Genomic DNA, 21,009 nt, shown 5'->3' on the forward strand with positions numbered 1-21,009 from the left:
TCTTGGAAGCTATACATTCAATCTATGGATAGGGGATGGTTTCTTAAAACAAAATTTAGGGGGCGCCTGGGTGGCTCAGTTGGTTAAGCGTTCGGCATCGGTTTAGGTCATGATCTCACAGTTCGTGGGTTTGATCCCCACATCGGGCTCTGTGCTGACAGCTAACTCAGAGCCTGGAGCCTGCTTCAGATTCTGTGTCTCCCTCTCTCTCTGACCTTCTCCTGCTTACCCTGTGTCTCTCTCTCTCAGAAATAAATAAAACATTAAAAAATTTTTTTAAACAGAAAATTTTAGAGCTTTTAAGGAAAATATTTGGATAATATAAAAAACATTAACTTTTGAGTTGCAAAGAATTCACATCTAAAGTCCTAGAAAAACAGTAGATTTGGAAAAACTATTTACAATATGATAGACAAAGAATATAATATCTAGAGTCCTTAAGACCTGTAAAAATAAAGATAAACTCAAAAGAAAAGTGAATAAAGAATATTAACAGATATTTCACTAACAAGTATGCAGATAGCCAACACGTAAAAGGTGTCATCAGAGAAATGTAATTAAAGTAATATCTACTGTCGGGGCGCCTGGGTGGCTCAGTCGGTTAAGCGTCCGACTTTCGCTTAGGTCATGATCTCGCGGTTCGTGGTTTGGAGCCCCGCGGCGGGCTCTGTGCTGACTGCCAGCTCGGAGCCTGGAGCCTGTTTCAGTCTGTGACTCCCTCTCTCTCTGACCCTCCCCTGCTCACGCTGTCTCTCTCTCTCTCCTAGAAATAAATAAAACATTAAAAAAAAAAAGTAATATCTACTGTCAAAACTTAGAAAGAGCAATGCCATCTATGACTGGAAGGGATGTGAGAAAAATACACATATTTTTTGATGGAAGAAATTTGAATTATTAGAAGATTTAGAACACAATCTGTCCACATATGGAAATGGCTGTGGGACTTTGCCCCATAAGAATGACTTTGGGGCACCTGGGTGGCTCAGTGAGTTAAGTGTCCGATTTCAGCCTAGGTTGTGATCTTGCCATTACCTGAATTTGAGTCTTGCATCGGACTCTGTGCTGATAGCTTAGAGCCTGGAGCCTTTTATAGATTCTCTGTCTCTCTCTGCTCCTCCCCAACTCACACTCTGTCTGTCTATCTCTCTTGAAAATAAATAAACATTTTAAAAAATTAAAAAAAAAAGAATGACTTCAAAAGTGGCACTTCTGAATCTTCATTTCCCAGTGGCTACAGACAATCCTGAGCCCTGATATAGTCTCAGGGCTTACAGGGGACTAGCCGGCCACCAGCGGCCAGTTGATTACATTGTGGTAATGGCAAAAACCTGTCCTATTATCCTGATTATTTGCTCTACCCATCATGCTTCTTCCAGCACTTCTACTGAAAAACTTATTCAATAGAGCTTAAAATATCATGCTATTCTGTGCGACATTACTTCTAATCAGTGGACTTTTTTATATAGGAAAAGAAATCAAAACAGATACTGGTCCTATTACGAAACTTACCATCCAAAAGTTGGCTTTAATTTTAAGTATAGGTGACGTAAAATGTTACATTAGTTGCAGGTGTACAATGTAGTGGAAAGGATTCCATAAGTTTCTACATTATGCTGTGCTCAGCACTGTTACAATACCATTGACTATATTCTTAATACTGTGCCTTTTATCCCTATGGCTTATTCATTCCATACTGGAAGCCTGTGTCTCCCATTCCCCTTCACCCATTTTGCTCATTCCACTGCCCTTCTCTCCTCTGGCAACCATCAATTTATTCTCTGTATTTATAGCTCTGATTCTGCTTTTTGTTTGTTAGTCATTTGGTTTTTCCAGGTTCCACATATAAGTGAAATTATGTGGTATTTGTCTTTCTCAGTCTGACTTATTTCATTTAGTATAATATCCTCTAGGTCCATTTTTGATGTCTCAAATGGCATGATCCCATCCTTTTTATATCTGCATAATATTCCTTTTTTTAATCTTGTAAATGTTTATTTTTGACAGAGAAAGAGACAGAGTCGGGCGTGGGGGCAGAGAAAGAGGGAGACACTGCAACAGGCTCCAGGCTCCACTCTGTCAACACAGAGCCCAACGTGGGGCTTGAACTCACGAACCATGAGATCATGACCTGAGCCAAAGTCAAACACTTAACTGACTGAGCAACCCAGGTGCCCCTGCATAATATTTCATTGTATACATATACCACATCTTCCTTATCCATTTGTCTGTTAGTGGATACTTAAGTTGTTTCCATATCTTAGCTATTGTAAATAATACTGCAATAAACATAGGGGTGTGTGTGTATGTGTGTGTGTGTGTGTGTGTGTGTGTGTGTGTGTAAGGGGCAATTAAATATGGTAGACAAACATACAATCTTTTCAAATTTGTCTTTTCATTTTCTTCAGGTAATACCCAGTAGTGGAATGATAGGATCTTATGGTACGTCTATTTTTAATTTTTTGAGGAACCTCCATACCTTTTTCCCATAGGGGTTGTACCAATTTACATTGCTACCAACAGTGTACAAGGGTTCTTTTTTCTCCACATTTTTGGCAACACTTTTTTATTCTTATCTTTTTGATTTGAGCCATTCTGACAGATATAAGGTGCTGTCTCACTATGATATTAATTTGCACTTCTTTAATGAATGTTGATGTTGAGCATCTTTTTATGTGTTTTTTTGGCCAAAAATGTCTGTTTAGGTCCTCTGCTGATTACTTAAACAGATTGGTTTTGTTTTTTGTTTTGTTTTGGGGTTTTTTTGGTGTTGAATTATATAAGCTTTGTATATATTTTGAGTATTAACCCCTTATCAGATGTATAACTAGCAAATATCTTCTCCCATTCAGTAGATTGCCTTTTTGTTTTGTTGATGATTTCCTTCACTATGCAAAAGCTTTTTATTTTGCTATAGCCCCAATAGTTTATTTTAGCTGTTGGCTTTTTAGAATGGCAAATAGTCTGTGACAGCACCACCTGGGCCACCTTTCAGGGGCATGATGCTATTTTGCAAGATGCCATGTATACTTTGAAACTGTAACTGATGCACAAAACTGTATCTTCTGTAGCCATATTTTGCAGATTCAGAGACTACAGGGTTGCAGAAGGGTAGTCCTTATTGTGATGACCCCTGAAAACCTACTCACAACTTTTCGCCTCTCTGTGAGCCTGAGCTCCAGTAGCTTAGAAGCTTTTTGGCATCCAGAGGGGAAAAGCTCTTACCAAGAGACCCAGTAAATGGTCCCATTGAATTGGAAACTACAACAGCCACATCCCATTTCAGGCTTTTCATGTACCTTGTTCATGTACAAATGGGTTGTTGTCCTTCAACTGAAGATGTTGCCCAGAGTGACTGATCACAAGACGCACGGGAAGGTGATTCATGTGTTCATTCAGTACATGTGTATAGAGAGACTGTTATGTGTCAGGCACTGTCTGAGTGCCTGGGACACACCAGAAAACAAAAAATGAAATCTTGCCTTAAAGTTTTCATTCCAGTGTGGGGTAAGACCTTCTAGGGAACCTCTAAAAGATAATGAGTACTAAGGGCAAACAAACAAACGAAACAAAAAGTAGAGAAGAACAGGGGAGAAAGGAAAATCCAGGGAAGAATCAAGTTGTTCTATAAGATTTAAAGATTGTTTTTTGATGGAAGCACACTCAAATAGATGAAAGGTGGAATTTTGGCTACTTAATGAAGGAAGGATTTTACTCAGGGCCACGTGCTGGGTTTTGTCCTAGGGATCGAGTAACACTAAGCCAGAGCTATAGAAGATAGTTTATATGTGGCAACTGAGGTGAGCTAGGTTTCAAGGGCTCCCTGTGGATTGGCTAACTTGAAAAACTTCTTGGACTCTGGGGCATAGTGGCTGTTCCTTGTGTCTGGCACCGGGCCCCAGCTGATTAGGGTGATGTGTGGTGGTCTGGAGCCCAACAAGTGAAGTGTTTGGGAGTGTAGATTCTCTAGATTCTCTAGAAAGGGACTCACCAGCCTCGAACCAGGGCCCCAAAACTGGGTCAAGGCAGCATTTTTAAAGTTATGCTGCACAGGGGAAAGGGACAATTAAATATGGTGGACAAAGTAGGACCAGATAAGCCTCAATAAGAAGGGAAGATTTAAGCAAACATGGAAGTGGGAGAGTTAGCTGACAGGTGCAGAAATTTCTGGCAGAATTCAAGTGATTCTCCAAGAAAGCTGTGAGTGTGGATGAGGAAAAATAGTTACATCTTTTTACTACACCAACAGAAATTTAACAAACTCTCAGCTATGAATGGCAGCAACAGACCACAAGGGTATCAGCAATAGCTGTGGCTTTGTCACTGAGAACAGTCAGATCTCTTTTTATTACATTACAATTTGTTACATACTGTAGTAAAATATTTCTGTGTTCCTCACAATTTGAAATCGTGGCAGTTATTATACCTGCTGCTAGATCTTGTTATTCATATACATTATGAAAGAAGTATAATTTTACTTTATTGCAAAGTTGTTGTTATATTTTATGAAGTATATTTCAAAAAGGTGGTTTCTTTTATGATTTTATGTATTTTACTTCATGATTCTGGAAACGTTATTCTGAGGAGCATTGCCATTGGCTTTACTGGACTGCCTGTTTTCTCTAAATCCGTGTTTCAGACATGTGCAAACTACCATTTCCCTACCAAAAGAAGAAGAGCAGAGAGTAGGAGGAAGAGAAAACTGATTGTCTTTATCTCCATTCCCTGCTTCAGGCGGCCTGTCTTCCAGAAGCCATGTCCACTACCAGTTCCAGGCCTCCCCACCCATCGTCCCAGGTTCTGATGAGCAGCCCCAGTCAAGGATCCAGCTCCAGGCAGGTGATCTGGCTCCTGGGCTTTTAAAACACCAGGTCTTGGGGCTCCTGGGTGGCTCAGTCGGTTAAGCGTCTGACTTTGGCTCAGGTCATGATCTCACAGTTCATGGGTTCGGGCCTCGTATCGGACTCTGTGCTGACAGCCAGCTCAGAGACTGGAGCCTGTTTCGGATTCTGTGTCTCCTCTCTCTCTGATTCACCCCATTCATGCTGTCTCTCTTTCTCTCTCTCAGAAATAAATAAAACATTAAAAATAATTTTTTAATTAAAAACATAAAATAAAATACCAGGTCTTCCCTTTGTCCTTTCAGCCTCAGTAATGCAGCTGTTCTCAGCTGTTTGCTGTTGCAGTGTCTGGGTGGCCTCACCATCTCCCATTTGTCTTTCCTATTCCCCATTGTCATTAACAACCCACATCAAGTTCTTCCTTTGAACTACCTCTTGTGGACTCTGATAAGCAGCAAACCACAATAGTGTTAGCAGTACCTTTGATTTTTGTCACCAAGAAAATTCACATGTATCATTAGAGCTATCATGTGCTGCCGTCTCTATGTAAAGTACTTAGGTTTAGTAATGCTGAGACATTATCCATACATAACAAGACAAGATCACAGCATAAAATGAGGAGAAATGCCCACTATGCAGAGATCTTGGACTCAGAACAAAATGCAATAAAAGACTTCTTGGGTTCCTGGGTGGCTCAGTCGGTTAAGTGTCCAACTCTTGGTTTCAGCTCAGATCATGATCTCACAGTTTGTGGGTTTGAGCCCACATCGGATTTGTGCTAACAGCATGGAGCCTGCTGGGGATTCTCTGTCTCCTCTCTCTGCCCCTTCCCTGCATTCTGTCTCTCTCTTTCTCTCTCAAAAATGAATGAATGAATGAATGAAAAAATTTTTTAAAAGGAAAGACTTTTAAAAGACTCCATTTTGGGCAGAAGATATGAACAGACACTTCTCCAAAGAGGACATCCAGATGGCCAAAAAACACATGAAAAGATGCTCGGCATCCCTCCTCATCAGGGAAATACAAATCAAAACCACACTGAGATACCACCTCACACCAATCAGAGTGGCTAAAATGAGCAAATCAGAGAACTCTAGATGCTGGCGAGGATGTGGAGAAACGGGCACCCTCCTACACTGTTGGTGGGCATGTAAACTGGTACAGCCCCTCTGGAAAACAGTGTGGAGGTTCCTCAGGAAACTAACAGTAGAACTCCCCTATGACCCAGCAATAGCACTGCTAGGAATTTACCCAAGGGATACAGAAATGCTGAGGCATAGGAGCACATGGACCCCAATGTTCATAGCAGCACTCTCCACAATAGCTAAAACATGGAAAGAGCCTAAGTGTCCATCAACAGATGAATGGATCAAGAAGATGTGGTTTATCTATACCATGGAATACTACATGGCAATGAGAAACAATGAAATCTGGCCATGTGTAGCAACATGGATGGACCTTGAGGGTGTTATGCTGAGCGAAATAAGTCAGGCAGAGAAGGACAAATATCATATGTTTGCACGTATAGGAGGATTAGGAGGAACTTAGCTGAGGACCATGGGGGAGAAGAAGGGGGGAAATGGTGGGGGAAAGGGAGAGAGGCAAACCATGAGCGACTCTTGAATGCTGAGAACAAACTGAGGACTGATGGGTGTTGGGGGGAGAAGGGGGAGATGGGCATGGAGGAGGGCACTTGTGGGGATGAGCACTGGGTGTTATATGGAAACCAACTTGACTATAAACTATTTGTAAAAAATAATAATAATAATGCCTTTATTACAGCATTGTTGAGAGGAAAAAAAAAGACTCCATTTTGGAAAAGAGTGTGACTTTTAAAAATTATATATTGGATTATTGTATTATATCAGAAGGAAGTTTTTATTTTGTTCTGCTTGTTTTGTTTTTATTGAAATATAATTGACATATATTAGTTTCAGGAGTACAGTATAATGATTCTGTATCTTTATATATTGCAAAATGATCATCACAATAAGTCTAATTAATGTCTGTCACCATGCATAGTCACAAAATTTTTTTCTTATGAGAACTTTTGAGATCTACTCTTTTTATCAACTTTTTTTTATTTTTTAAGCTTATTTTTTTATTTATTTTGAGAGAGAAAGTGAGCATGAACAACGGAGGGGTAGAGAGAGAATCCAAAGCAAGCTCCATGCTGTCAGTGCAGAGCCTGACATGGGGCTCAAACTCAAGAACCATGAGATCATGACCTGAGCCGAAATCAACAGTCAGACACTTAACTGAGTGAGCCACCCAGGACCACTTGGCACTTTTAAATATACAATACAGTATTATTTTAACTATAGTCATCATGCTCTGCAATACATCCTTGTGACTATAACTGGAAGTTTATACCTTTTAACCCCCTTCACACATTTTTCCCCCTCCCCTACCTCTGGCAACTACCAATCTGTTCTTTGTGTTTACAAGCTTGGTTGTTTGTTTGTTTGTTTTAGATTCCAGACAAAAGTGAGATCATACAGTGTTTATCTTTCCCTGTCTGCCTTACTTCATTTAGCTTAATGCCCTCAAGGTCTGTCAGTGTTGTCACAAATGGCAATTTTTTCCTTCTTACTAATGCCTGAATAATGTTCCATTGTTCATCATTTTCTTTATCCATTGATTCATTAATTGATGGGCACTTAGCTAGTTTCTAAATCTTGGCTGTTACAAACAATGCTGCAGTGAATATGGGAGTACATTTATCTTTTTCAGTTAGTGTTTTCACTTTTTTTGGATAAATACTCAGAAGAGTTACTGGATGATATGGTCAGTTTTATTTTTAACTTTTTGAGAAACCTCCATTTTGTTTTTCATAGTGGCTGCACCAGTTTGTATTCCCACCAACAGTTGCCATTTCTATACAACCGTGACAATACTTTCTTGTCTTTCTGATAATAGCCGTTAGAAGAGGTGTGAGGTGATATGCCGTTGTGGTATTGATTTGCATTTCCCTGGTTAATGATGTTGAGCACCTTATTATGTGCCTGTTAGCCATTTGTATGTCTTCTTTGGAAAAATGCCTATTCAGATCCTCTGCCCAATTTTAAATCAGAAAAAATTTATTTTGCCCATGAGTTGTATGAGTTTTATGTATTTTGGATATTAACTCCTTGTCAGATACACGATTTTCAAATATTTTCTTCCATTTAAGAGGCTGCCTTTTTATTTTGCTGATAGTTTCCTTGTTGTGCAGAAGCTTTTTAGTTTGCTATAGTCCCAACTGTTTGTTTTTGCTTTTGTTGCCTTTCCTTTTGGTGTCGATTCCAAAAAATCACTGCCAACCAAGACCAATGCCAGGGATTTACCGTCTATGTTGTTTCAAGGTGCTTTATGGTTTCTGGTCTTACATTCAAATATGTAATCCATTTTGATTTGATTTTGTGTACAGCGTTAAGATAGTGGTCTAGTTTCATTCTTTTGCCTGTGGTGGCCCAGGTTCCCCAGCACCATTTATTGAAGAAACTGTCCTTTCTTCATTGTATATCTTCTTGGCTCCTTTGTCATAGAAGGAAGTTTTAATTGAAAACATAAGTACTAGAAAAAGGATGCATAATGACAGTTGGTAACCAAAGGTCTCTGAGAGCCATCTGTTATTGTGTTTTGTTTTTGGTTTGGGCTACATAGCACTTCCTTCCTATTTGTTTACACACACATGACATAGGATAGCCAATGAGATAGTCACCCCAGGATTCAAATGTTAGGAAAGTCATCCAAAAAGAGAGTGATACTTAGAAATTATATGTAGCTGAGGTGGCCACATAGCTGACCCCAGTCCCAGAGATGACAGTGTCTGCATCCTGATGACACTGTTCACACAGTATAAATTTGGCTATGTTTGAACTGCCTAGATTCCTTTATTTCAGCCTATTTCTCTGGTTCTCTAGTCTTCCCATTGATTCTATGAGCTAGCCTATCACCTGCCCCTAAAATCCTTTCCTGCTTAGAATAGCCAGGATTGGTTTCTGTAGACTGTAACCATTAAGAAACCTAATAAAGTTTTATTCCAGATATTTCATGCCATAACAAATATTTTATTTCATTATATTTCCTGATTGTCGTTTGCATACTCTGTCTCTAATTCTTAATCTTTGAATCCTTTTTTGTAGTTTTGTTTCTACCATTATAGTTTGAATTAGACATCTGCTCACTATTAGTACATGAAGTCTTGAGGCTTTTATATATAACAGAATGTTTTCCATTCAGAAATAATACTCCTATACAAAATTTAAGCCTCACAAATTATGGCTGCTGATTTTTCTTTGTTTTATTAGGAATATGACTTGGAATAATCTCTTGTGTCATTCCTATTATGTTGAGTCCCTGTTAGACTTTGCTTCTCCTAAACCGTTTCTACAAAATATCAAAACAAAATGGAAATTATAGTTAATTATCTGGAATGTGTGTGTGTGTGTGTGTGCAAACATTCAAACGCTTAGAAACTTTTAGAAACATACTGATCTTTTTAGCCACTATTTTTCACTTATATCCCCTATATCTTATAAAATAATTAAGCTCTTATCAAAACTTATCTATTGATAAATTTACTGATATATTTTGAGTACCAGTTAAATGGTTGACCCTGCAAGGCAATTAAATGTATTCACATTTCTATTAAATCTGGAAGAGAGAATATAAGATTACTACCAGTTTTCATGAGTCCATGGCCCAAGACTTGGGGAAGGAAATAAGATAAATTTGTAGCAAGTCCATTCGGGTACAAACTTCAATAATATAAATATCTACCAGTAGCTTTTAATCAGCCAATGTCATGAATATCCCAGCCATCATTAAAAAGCACAGCCGTCATTAGAAAGAAAGATCATCACCAACACATTTGCAGTGCAAATATGTTGGTATGCAAATCCTGACTGCCATTTTTTAGCTGTGTGGCTTCACCCCTGAGCCTCAGTTTCTTCATCTATAAGATAGGAATATAAGAGTAAGAACATCTCATTGGGGCACTATGAGAAATAAAATAATACAGAGAGGGCACCTAGCAACTAGAACATAGTAGATAATATCATTGCTATATTTTTATTACTTTGGAGTATATAAAAATATGTTTATATATCCATGGCTTAAAAAATAATAGATTAAAACGTATTTAAAAATTTCCACTGAACTTGAATGATAACCCACTCCAACCTCGATGTTTCTTAATTTCTTAATTAAAAATCCATTAACATGAAGATATTCATGAATTAGGAATGAGAAAAGTGTTCCAAATTGATCAGTTCTTAAACATTCCATGTGTGTAATATCTAAGAATTTTAATTTATCACCATAAACTACAAAGCATATTTAATCCAGTACAAATCTGCATTGTTTATGTACTGTGAACGGTAGATACATGATACCTGATAGCACTGTCAACATTTATGCCACACACTGTAATGCAGATCTGCAGTGTGACCTATATCTTTTTGAGATTTTTCTTCTCTTTGACACTTCATGGTATTGTAAAAATGCTACCTTTATCTGGTTTGAAGTGAAAGCAGTACTTTGAGAAGCCAGAAGATGGCACTGGTTTCTAAGAATTATGCATCGAAAAAGAATGCTGCTTTGGATTCTGATCATTTACCATTTCTTTTGCTGGTAGAAATAATGATGTTCCACATTTTCATCAGTTTTCCTATCTTTATGTAAAATTCTGTTTGTTCTTAGATTTTCTCTAACAATTAGATGGAGAAGTGAGAATAGTAGAATTTTATACACAGAATGTTCGAATGATTTAGTATGAGCAGGAATTGGCAATCAACCAGTGATATTTATTTCATGTTTTTATTTGATGGTGAGCTGAATACTGTATGTCCATTTGAATAAAGAGCTTGATTTAATTCAGGTATTGAGTATTATCTTGAGTTCAGAAAGAATAGGTAAACGTATGTTTCCTATACAAGTCACCATCACCCATTGTTGTTAATAACATGTCAGAAGAGACTTACTTTTCTCTTCTCTTTACATGAAAATCACATTTGTAGGTTACCACTTTTTTATTTCTAAATGTTAAACACTGTGGAAGCATACTTGACAAGGAGTTTATTCAACAACAGAAATAGAAACCAGAGCGATCATGTATATGGTTTTATACCCTAATTTTACTTATGCAGGATATGGAGCTAAATCTGTTGCTGTCTTACTAAGAAGAGGTTAAGAACAAAGAGAGAAGAAAAATGTTTACACCCAAATCTACAGAACAAAGCTGGAGAGGCAAGCAGTAGATTTGTATTTTTGCAACTGTATCCATCTGCCTAAGGGTATATGAATTTTTTCCTGGCAATGTTAAATGTATATTTTGAAGTAGTCTATGCTGCTAAACACCATGCTTGCAAAACTGGCATACCGAAGTCTTTCAAAATCAGCAGTTTCCAGGGGAAAATCCATCTACCATCTGCTTGCTTCATTAAAATACATAATAGAGGAGGAAGAACTGAATTGCATTTCCACTAGCTCAGCGCTCCCTGGTGTCCAGTCTGCTAAAGGTTATCTACAACAGCCCATACAGAAAACAGAAGCCAAGTAAATATCAACCACAGCTTTATTTGGTTTTCTTTTTGTCTTTTGTATTTGTATACAACTAACACAAGGAGCTTTATTTTAGAAAAGTAGATTTAGACATGACAGTTTATCCTGAAAACACTGTATGTTTTCAGGAATTCTTTAATAAACTTAAGGAACTTTTCTCAAGTCCCACTTTGTAAAGTTTTAAACAAGATTGTGAGGGAGTCACACAGATATTTTGTTATGTAAAAGTCAAACATTTCTGTCAAAAACTTTCAATTGCTCCAAGAAACATAATTAGTATTTTTATCTTATAAGTTCAAAGGACAGTATTACAAATATTAAACATAAAGCAATCTCAAAAGAAAAAAATTATGAGATTGTAGTTAGGTTTATTCAACTTAGTTATGAAAAACAACTGATTTTGAAGTTTGGAGCCTCCTTCTTGATTTTCAGTATGGAATATATTATTTGACTTTTTGCCCACACTTGAAGAATTAAGATTCTAATATCTTTGCAAAACTCCAGAAATAGTCTCAATCGTTAGAAACAAATGACTAGAAAATGCGAAAAAAAGAATTCAAAGAAGCAATGGTTAGCATTGGTGATGGTATAGAAATTCCCTTTGTATTCCAACAGATCCAATTCTTCCTTTAATGACATAAGACATAACAATTAAATTATTAAATAAACAGTAACAGCAGAAAATAGCATATCAGTGTCACTATTTTTTCAACACCATGCTAAGCCCTTTCCCAACCATTTGATAAGGATGTATGTATCTCACACCCAGTTAAGCCCAGCACTGTTGTACACCCTGGGATTGACAAAGGACAGGCAAGCTCTCTGCCCTGATGAACCCTACCATCTGATTGGGGAAAGAAACAGTAAAAAATAAACAAATAGTGTATTATGTAATTCGGCTATAGTAAGCAGAACGATAGGGGTGGGGGGAATTAGTAGTTTAATAGGATTCTCAAAGAAGACCTCTGTGAAGAGGGGATACTTATACAGAGTCTTGAAGGAAGTGAGGGAGCAAGCTATGTATCTTTGGGGGGAGAATATGTTCCAGGCATTGGAAACTAGAGGAGCAGAAGCCCTGAGCTGGAAGCATGTTTGATTTGCTTAAGAAACACAAAGTGGTTAGTAAGGCTGGAGCAAAATGAGCAAAAAGAAATGGGTATAAATAAATTTGGAGGCTGGAAATTTGAGGCTGTGTTAAAGAGTTGGTGTTTTTTTTTTAATTCAAAATTCAAGTGACAACACTAGAGGGCTTTTAGTGTGCAATTAATATTTAAAAGTCCACACTAACTACAATATGAAAAAGAGACTGTGTGGGGAGGAAGGTGGCAAAGGAGACCAGTTAAGAAGCAAATAGTCATCCAGGCTACAGCATATAGTATGGTAGACTTTGTTGACATTGATGGAGGTGGTGAGATGTAGTGAGGACATAGTTTGAAAATAAACAGGATTTTCCAGTCAACTGGTTGGTGTGGCAGTGACAGAAACAATTTAGATTATGACTAGTTTTCATTCTGAACAAAGACAGAGAAGACTGGGGAAGAAATGTGGTTGGGAGGAAAGGTGAAAGCATTTCAAGACAAAGAAATAATCAACAATGTCAACTGCTCCTGAGACACTGAATAAGAAAGAAACAGAGAATTGGCACTAAATGTAAAAAATGGTGGTCACTGGTGATCTTCACGTAAGAAATTTTAAAGGAATGAGAGATGCTAATCTGACTGGAATGAAATCAAGAGTGAATGGATAATAAGAGAGGAAAAAAGAAAGAAATGAAAAAGAAAGAGAAGAAGTCAACACAGATGCTCTTTAGAGGAGTCTTATTAGAATGATGAGCAGAAAAACAAGGAGTAGTTGTCTTTCTGAGGAATGTGGAGTTGAAGAAAGAGGCTTCTTCAGATGGAGATATTTTAGTATATTTGATTCAATAAAGAAGAATTTGGTGTCTCCTGGGAAATGGGAAAGAATTGCTGAAACAATGTCTTTGAGTCAATGAAGGGTGGATTCAAAATCCAAGCAGTCAGCTTTGTAACCAGAAAGAAGGCAGAACACATGGATTAAAATGAAAGATTTGAGGTGCGGAGGATTTGATGGGGTAGTTCTCTGTTCTTCGTTTATTTTTCTCAGTGAAATAAGAAGCAGGATCATTAATTGAGAGACGATGAGTATTAGATGTTAGAGGCGGGAGAAGAGGTGTAAATTAGCTGCCTTAGAGACTTGACTGGGAAAATGTCGAAGCATGGCAGAGCATGCACTAGAGGCTCACCTTCCCAAGATTTGCGGTTAGCTCAGATGTGTTTCTTAAAACCACATGCTTTTCTCATTCTTCACACAAAGTTTGGCCACTCTTAACTAACCTCATTTTAAAGACAAAGAAACTAAAACAGAGAAGTTAATGTGCCAAAATTTAAATAGAAAGTGAGGAAATCCAAAATCAAGTCTGAGCTGGCTGCCTCCAGCGGCCTCTCCTCAAAATGTGAGGTGACCTTAGTATGTCATGTGTCACTGCCAGGCAGTGGGCTTCAGAAGGCAATACTGATTGCAGAGTTGAAAAGGTATTCTGCAATCTGAGCCTTTTTCCCACTTTCCTGTAGCTCATCTTGGTCACTTCTATGCATAAAGCATTGGTAATTCAGATTAAGGACTAACGACAAAATATTTTTTAAAGAAAAAAATACAGGGGTGCCATTGAGCGTCTGACTTAGGCTCAGGTCAAGATCTCACAGTTTGTGATTTCAAGCCCCACATGGGGCTCTCTGCTGTCAGTGAGGAGCCCACATGGAATCCCCTCTCCTCCTCTCTCTCTCTCTCTGCCCCTCCCCGACTCATGCTGTCTCTCTCTCTAAAATAAACATTTAAAAAAGAGAGAAAAATATAGTTACATTCGAGACAACAATGTGTTATTTCTCTGTCCTGATTGGGAGTGAGAAAATTTTGCCATGGCAAATTTTCTAGAAGACAGAAGTTTATACCCTTTTATTGTGGTAATTTTTGCTGAAACGTATTCTGTAAGCATAATGTAATTATCTTGGGCAAAGATTCTATGCTGAGCTTACAACCAAACGTTATATTATAAGAAAGATTATGACATTTTCCCATCATTGAAGGTTTGTAGAATTTTTAATGACCCTAGGTGATGTTGAGATACATAAGGCTTTCTGACTGCCTGAAATGTCCCAGTCTGCTGTTAGTGATTTTGCTCCATTCTTCCACACACTAAATAATTCATATTTAGCTCAAATCCCAGCATCCCTCTTCCTTCCTCATGGTCCCAATCTCTTGCTGTAACTTTAAAAGAACTGAAGAAAAAAGACTGCAGAAGTTCACATATGGAGACCGTGAGGCAACTAGGGATTACAAAAGAAAAAAAGTCATTTAATAGCCCTAAAATATTCTCATTACAATCTGTTCAATCTACTGATTTGATGACGACTGACACTTCTAGAAGTCTGATCTGGGAATTTGTGTAATAGAGTAATCAAATTAACCAAATGTTGCCTGGTTGAAGATCATAAAGGCCTTACTTTCAAAAACTGGAAAGAATCATTTGTAAAGCTGAAAATCCTCTTTCTCTAATCTGGGTCCCTCTGTGTTCTCCTGCCTGATCAAGCAAAATGGAGACAGTGTGCGTGAGGACACAAGGGACTCTTCACAAGTGGGCTAGACATTCCTTGGCCCCTTGTCCTGATTCCTATTCTCACCCTTAGAAGCCCTGTCTTTTCACAGGCTCTGAGTTGCCAAAAGACAAAGCACCTTGAAGTAAGTCACAACTTACGGTTTAGAGAAACAGTTTACCTACCTAGAGACCATGGTTCTCTCTGCACTGCTATCTAGTCAAATGGGAGCTGCCTCTGTGATTTTGTTTTTTAGTAGCCACATTTTTTAAAAGTAAAAAGAGACCGATGAAATTCATTTTAATAATACATTTTATTGAACCCAATATCTAATGCATTTAAAATGTTATTAATAAGATATTTCACATTCTTTTCTCTATACTAAGCCCATCTCAGTCAGCTGAGCCACAATTCAGGTGCTCAGCAGCCACATGTGGTGAGTTGCTGCATTATTCAACAGTGTAGCGATAGACTAAGAAATGCCCTGACAGATCCATTCCTGTGGGCACGGTTATCCTCAGTATACATTATACTTCTTTTCCATTGTATGAAATGGTGTCACATTTCTATTCACTATATAAATATCACACATTACCTCATTCCTTGAGTGACCTGTTAACTTCCTCACATTTACAACTCAGTATAAGCTTAACTCATTGTTAGATTTCTTGGTATCATCAGAGTCCTAATTTCGTTCTTTTTTAAAACTTTTATTAACATTTATTTATTTTTGAAAGAGAGAGACAGAGCGTGAGCTGGGGAAGGCGAGGGGAGAGAGAAAGAGGAAGACACAGAATCCGAAACAGGCTCCAGGCTGTGAGCTGTCAGTACAGAGCCTGATGCAGGGCTCAAACCCACAAACTGTGAGATCATGACCTGAGCCAAAGTCAGGCATTTAACTGACTGAGCCACCCAGGTGCCCCAGTCCTAATTTCATTCTTAACCAAGTTTGGTTCTCCAGCTCCCTCCATCTACTTCAACCTTCATATTTCATCACTAGATGACATTTCTAAAAGGCAACTCTGACCATCACCCAACCACTCAAAGATTATAGAGAAAATATCAAGCTCTTCATAATTTGACCCCTGTCTGACTATCTCATTACATTTACTTCTACTTTTCCTCTTTGTACTTCATTCTTGGACAATTGGACACTCCATGAGTTCCTTGACTATGACATGCTGGTTGGGTCTCCCCGCCTGGAAACATGCTGTTATTTCTACCTGAAAGGATCTTTCCTTTTTTTATCTACCAGGTGAATTGCTGCTCATCATCTTTCAACTCAACTTTCCATCCAGTTCATTTGGATACATTAATTGACCACACACTAGTTTCTTGGGGTTTGAGATCTTGCTTTTTTATCTTTGTGTTGCCAGCATCTAGCACAGCATCCAACAGTGAAGTGTCTATGAGATGTATATCTCTCAATCTAACCTAAATGTACTAAACCTTTAAGTAGACCCAGTTGTAAATTATTAACAAGAAGAAATGTTTTTTTAAAAAAGTCCTTCCTAAAAAAAACAAAATTCCTCTATTTTAGTATGAAACGTAGTTGAATTCTATTGTTTTTAGTGGCAACATCAAAACTCTGTTAGTTCTTTAATTTGTTTCAATGCCAGTACATTTCATTTCCTTCAACTATTATACCTAGAGTACTACTGCAAGCAAAATCCCCAATAGAAACAGCTTTATTGTCTCTGGAATACAAACCATACATTATTTCATTAGGTAAAAAATAAATATAAGAAGTGGTATATCTCAAATTCGTGCTTCAGGTTCTGATGAGTTTTGAGAAGAAAAAACATCGTAGGCCATGCATGCCAAGGAAAAAACTGATAAGATTTTGACAAAACCTTACTCGACTGATTCCACACATTACTCTGCTTAAATACTTATATGAAACAAACAGAAATAAAAGCCTCTGATAAGTAGAATCACTTTTCTCAGGATAGTACAGTCATTTGTTGTATAAACAATTATAACCAGATATACAAGATCTTTTGTTTTAAGCATTAGGTACCAGAGTGAGATTATCTCTTAAGGCTTATAAAACTTCTAGTTGTACAACTTCCCAGGAGAGCCAATATTTCTTGAGAAAGGAACAATATAAGGTATTCAAAACAAGCAGTTCTTCCCTGTATCAAGCTGTCTCAAACTAATAAAATTAGATCCCAGGAACATCTTTTAATCTGGGAATACCATTCCTAGCAGACAGGGATGGGGGTCAAAAGTCCCTTTCTGTTTCCTGTAGTCCTCTTGGAGTGGGGAAATAAAATAAAAGCCAGTTAGGACTATTTACAAACAAAATAGAGCAATAACAGCAAAATTGGAAAGGAGAAGATCAGAGGCAGGACAAAAAGAGCCTAGCTGGCTAGCAGTACCTCTCAATTAAATTCTGTTTTGTCCACACTGGCTCTTCAACTTTATATTTAACCATTTCCTGTTTCTACCGAATCTCCCTACAGCTTTAGTCCTACTTGAATCCACGCTTTCATTTTTTAACTAGCATCTTAACAGAGTAAGAATAAACATATTCTTTTAAACAAAGATTTCTACTTAAAAGATCTGGGCACTCACAATATGGTGATGGAAACTGATCTGTTTCCATCAGTCTTGCCTTTCCTGCTCTGACCTACGGCTTTGTCTCTTACAGAAGGACAGGATTAGAAAAGCACAGCTCGTGTCAAGCTGTGAATTCCTGTCTAAGTCATAGCCGGTGTTTGAACGCCAAGTCGTATTTACAAAGCACCTGGGCACACACTTTGGCTGCCAGCGATCTTTTTTATTTCTAAAATTACTCTTCACAATATAGGGCTTTGCTTTTTAAGTAAATTCTTCATTATGTAGAAAGGCAGTGTAAGGGAAAGGGTTATATACAGGATCTCAAAACAGTGCACTTCCTTTGTTCTGGTTTTGAAATTCCCCATTGAGTCACTTAGTTGCTCAATGCTGAAGGGCACTTAAGTCTAGTTAATGTGATAGTAAACAGCCTATCTGGCCAGATGCATCAGCAAAACATTGCCGTCCTTTTACAAGTACACGTGCAGGTTTATTTTAACTATTTGGTTTGGGTTTTTCCACAGCTATTAATATTACTCAGCCCAGGTTCAGTGGTACAGATGCCTTTGGATACACTTCATTCCTGGCTTATTCACGGATCCCAGACATCAGCTTCGATTATGAATTCCGCTTGAAGTTTCAGCTGGCAAATAATCACTCAGCACTGCAAAATAACTTAATATTTTTCACCGGACAGAAGGGCAACGGTAAGATTAATTGAACCCTCTAGGACTTGCTTAGCTCCTTAAGGAATACGTTAGAAATTCTTCAGGGATACTCTAATTGGCTGTGGATGAAGGAGACATTTGCCTAAATGCAGCCTCCTCCTGTTTTCTGCCTCGAGCACGCTCCTTGTAATCCTGTGTTCAGAAGTTCCCTGACCCCTTCTGAAGCCTGTTCACACCAGGGCTACTTCTTATAATCAAGGGCAAGAATTCCTACAGGCAAACATGAGGGTAGAGAAGGTGAATAAGTCACGTGAGAGGTGAGCTTATTGATTTGTCCTTGCCTCTGTTTCTTTCTTTTCCATACATAAGGAGGGAAGGGAAATGCTCAGAAAGAACATCGTTTCACCATGTGTTGTGAAATGGGAATATGCCCTCAAAGGAAACCATTCCAAGTTAAAGAAGTAAATACTTAAAGTGCTTGGCCTGTAATAAAGTACTCCAATGCCCTAGAATTGGTGGGAAATCAACTTATAAGTTAAATTTGTCTGTCTTAAGTAGAAACTGGTTATGCATTTGTGGGATCAAGGAAAAATAGATATAATTTACTCCCAAGTCAGCAGCTAACTAGTTAAGCAATCAAGCTAGTTCAGTATTCTCTAGTTCAGTATCCTCATCTGTGAAATCAACATATTACACCCAAAAAAGACCTCTCTCTCAACCATCAGTGGTTCTATTGTGCTAAGGTAAATAACATATTCTGTTCTCTTCTTTTTTAATGTTTATTTTTGAGAGGAAGAGTGGGGAAATGGCAGAGAGAGGGTGACAGAGGATCTGACACAGGGCTCAAACCTACAAACCTCATGACCTGAGTGGAAGTCAGACACTCAACCAGCTGAGCCACCCACATTCTGTTCTTTCCAGCTCTTTCAGTGACTGTCTCTAATGCTGAATACTGGTCTCTGTGTTAACACATGACTGAAAGGAGCCCACACCCCAGGTGATGGGTGATGCGTCCGCCTTCAGCCACTTCTGGGAGGATGCGGTGGGGGCTCTCTGTCATGTGAAGTGCTGTTCATTCCATGTCCCAAGTCTGTTCAAGTCATACCCGCCTCTACTGCCAAACTGTATGACCTCCTCCTAACCAGTGCCCCCTGCCTGTAGTCCATTCTCTGATTTGCACTCTTCAAAAGAGTTGCACTCTTTTCAACAAAAGAGTTATTTTTTAAAAACCTTGGTTAAAACCCACCTGTGACTTTCCACTGAATTTAGAAAGTAATCTATACCTCCTTACCCTGTTCTCAGAAGGCCTTCAGGATCAGGCCCCTGTCTCTGTCTCCAGCCTCAAGCTCTCTCCATCTCTTCACTCCTCTCCTGTAGATCTTCCCCCAGCACCTAAACCATCGAGTACTTGCCTGTCTCAGAGACTTTATGCCAGCTTTTTCCTCTGCCTTGACAGGGAGCAGCTCTGAGCAGCTTGTGGGGCCTGGACATGTAGACTTGGATCCAGTCTCCTCCACTTATGAATTATGCGTCAAGTCTCTGTGCCTCAGTTTCCTCACTTTTCATATGGGTTTAGTAATGGCAGATTCTCCAATGGAGTTGTGAGGATTAACATAGTTGATACAAGAAAAGCTTTTACAATAGAATTGGACTTGGTAAAGATGACAGTTTCTATTTTCTCAGGGAGGCCTTCCCTGACCACCTTCACAACAGTAGATATTATCACACTGCATCCACGTTATCCTGTAACCCAGCTTCTTGTGTATTTCCTTCAAAGCCTATACCTCAGTTTATAATTCTTTTCTCTGTTTTTTAGATAGTTTATTTTCGTCAGTCTCCACTACTTACAATGGGAGCTCTGTGTGGACAGAGACCCACACTTAGCATACTGGCTGACACAAGCAGTATTGAATGAATGAATAAAAGAACCACCATAAAAACAGATAATTGTATGATAAGTAAGACAACAACACAGTTGCACAAAGGTTTTAAAAAGTAACCATTCTTGGGGGTTTCCAGTTCAGAAGCCATCTTCTGTGTTAGGATTTCCCCAGTGGCTACCCTTCTCCTACCCCTTCTCTCCATCTCCCCTGCCTCTGAGCATTGATAGCCTGCCCTGCACTTAGAGCACAGACCCTTTATTACAAACCTTGGTTTGCTCAATGTCTCTTCTCATTCATAAAAATAGTGTCCCAGCTATCACGGCATCACTTGCAAAGCCTCAGGTGGTTTTAATAAATATCTGTTGAATGACTGCTAGAAGGCAGGGAGGAAGAAAGGGAAAGAAGGAATTTTTACCCCTCTCTACTCTGTATAACCTTCATCACATGTTTATCAATTATATCCTTTTAATTGGCACCCCTTATCACCCCCCCCAAAAAACCCTGGGTAATGAAAAATTCAAATGAGCCTCAAAGACCCTGGATTTGTCTTATTTTAAGACAAATCTTCTAAATTCTTAAAGATTCAGAGGGAGAATTAAATAAAGGATAAACACTTGGTCCATGAAAATGCTGCCACCAAGTAACTCTTCAGTACTCTTCCACAGAGATTCCTTCAAAATTGTCAAAAGAAAACAACAGACAAACAAAGCAATGTTTTGGCCACGGCATTTGTAAATTGTGGAATCATACATGTGACATTTTTTGGTCTTCTCCAGTCATTTACTTTATATATAAGGACATGAATGTTCACTCTGTGCTCGCATTTTTAGGCTTATAGAAAGGTTAAATAAAGGCTAAATAACAGGTAGATAAATTGTAGAGCTCTGTTTTCTAGGGAGTGACT

General features: G+C 38.4%; 1 protein-coding gene across 1 annotated transcript in view; it reads left to right on the plus strand.

The window, feature by feature from the left end:
• Positions 1 to 4,731: 4,731 nt before the first annotated feature.
• Positions 4,732 to 21,009, plus strand: part of EYS (eyes shut homolog) — a gene marked incomplete at its 5' end in the record, with an annotated part of 85,771 nt that continues 69,493 nt past the window's right edge. The window contains 2 exons of the mRNA XM_039223085.1: positions 4,732 to 4,836; positions 18,079 to 18,261. Of these exons, the coding sequence (XP_039079016.1) occupies positions 4,732 to 4,836; positions 18,079 to 18,261 (288 nt within the window). The remainder of the gene's footprint in view (positions 4,837 to 18,078; positions 18,262 to 21,009) is intronic.

This window comes from Hyaena hyaena, unplaced genomic scaffold (assembly GCF_003009895.1).
Source record: "Hyaena hyaena isolate Hyena2069 unplaced genomic scaffold, ASM300989v1 scaffold_1258, whole genome shotgun sequence".
In the NCBI taxonomy this organism is placed as follows: domain Eukaryota; kingdom Metazoa; phylum Chordata; class Mammalia; order Carnivora; family Hyaenidae; genus Hyaena; species Hyaena hyaena.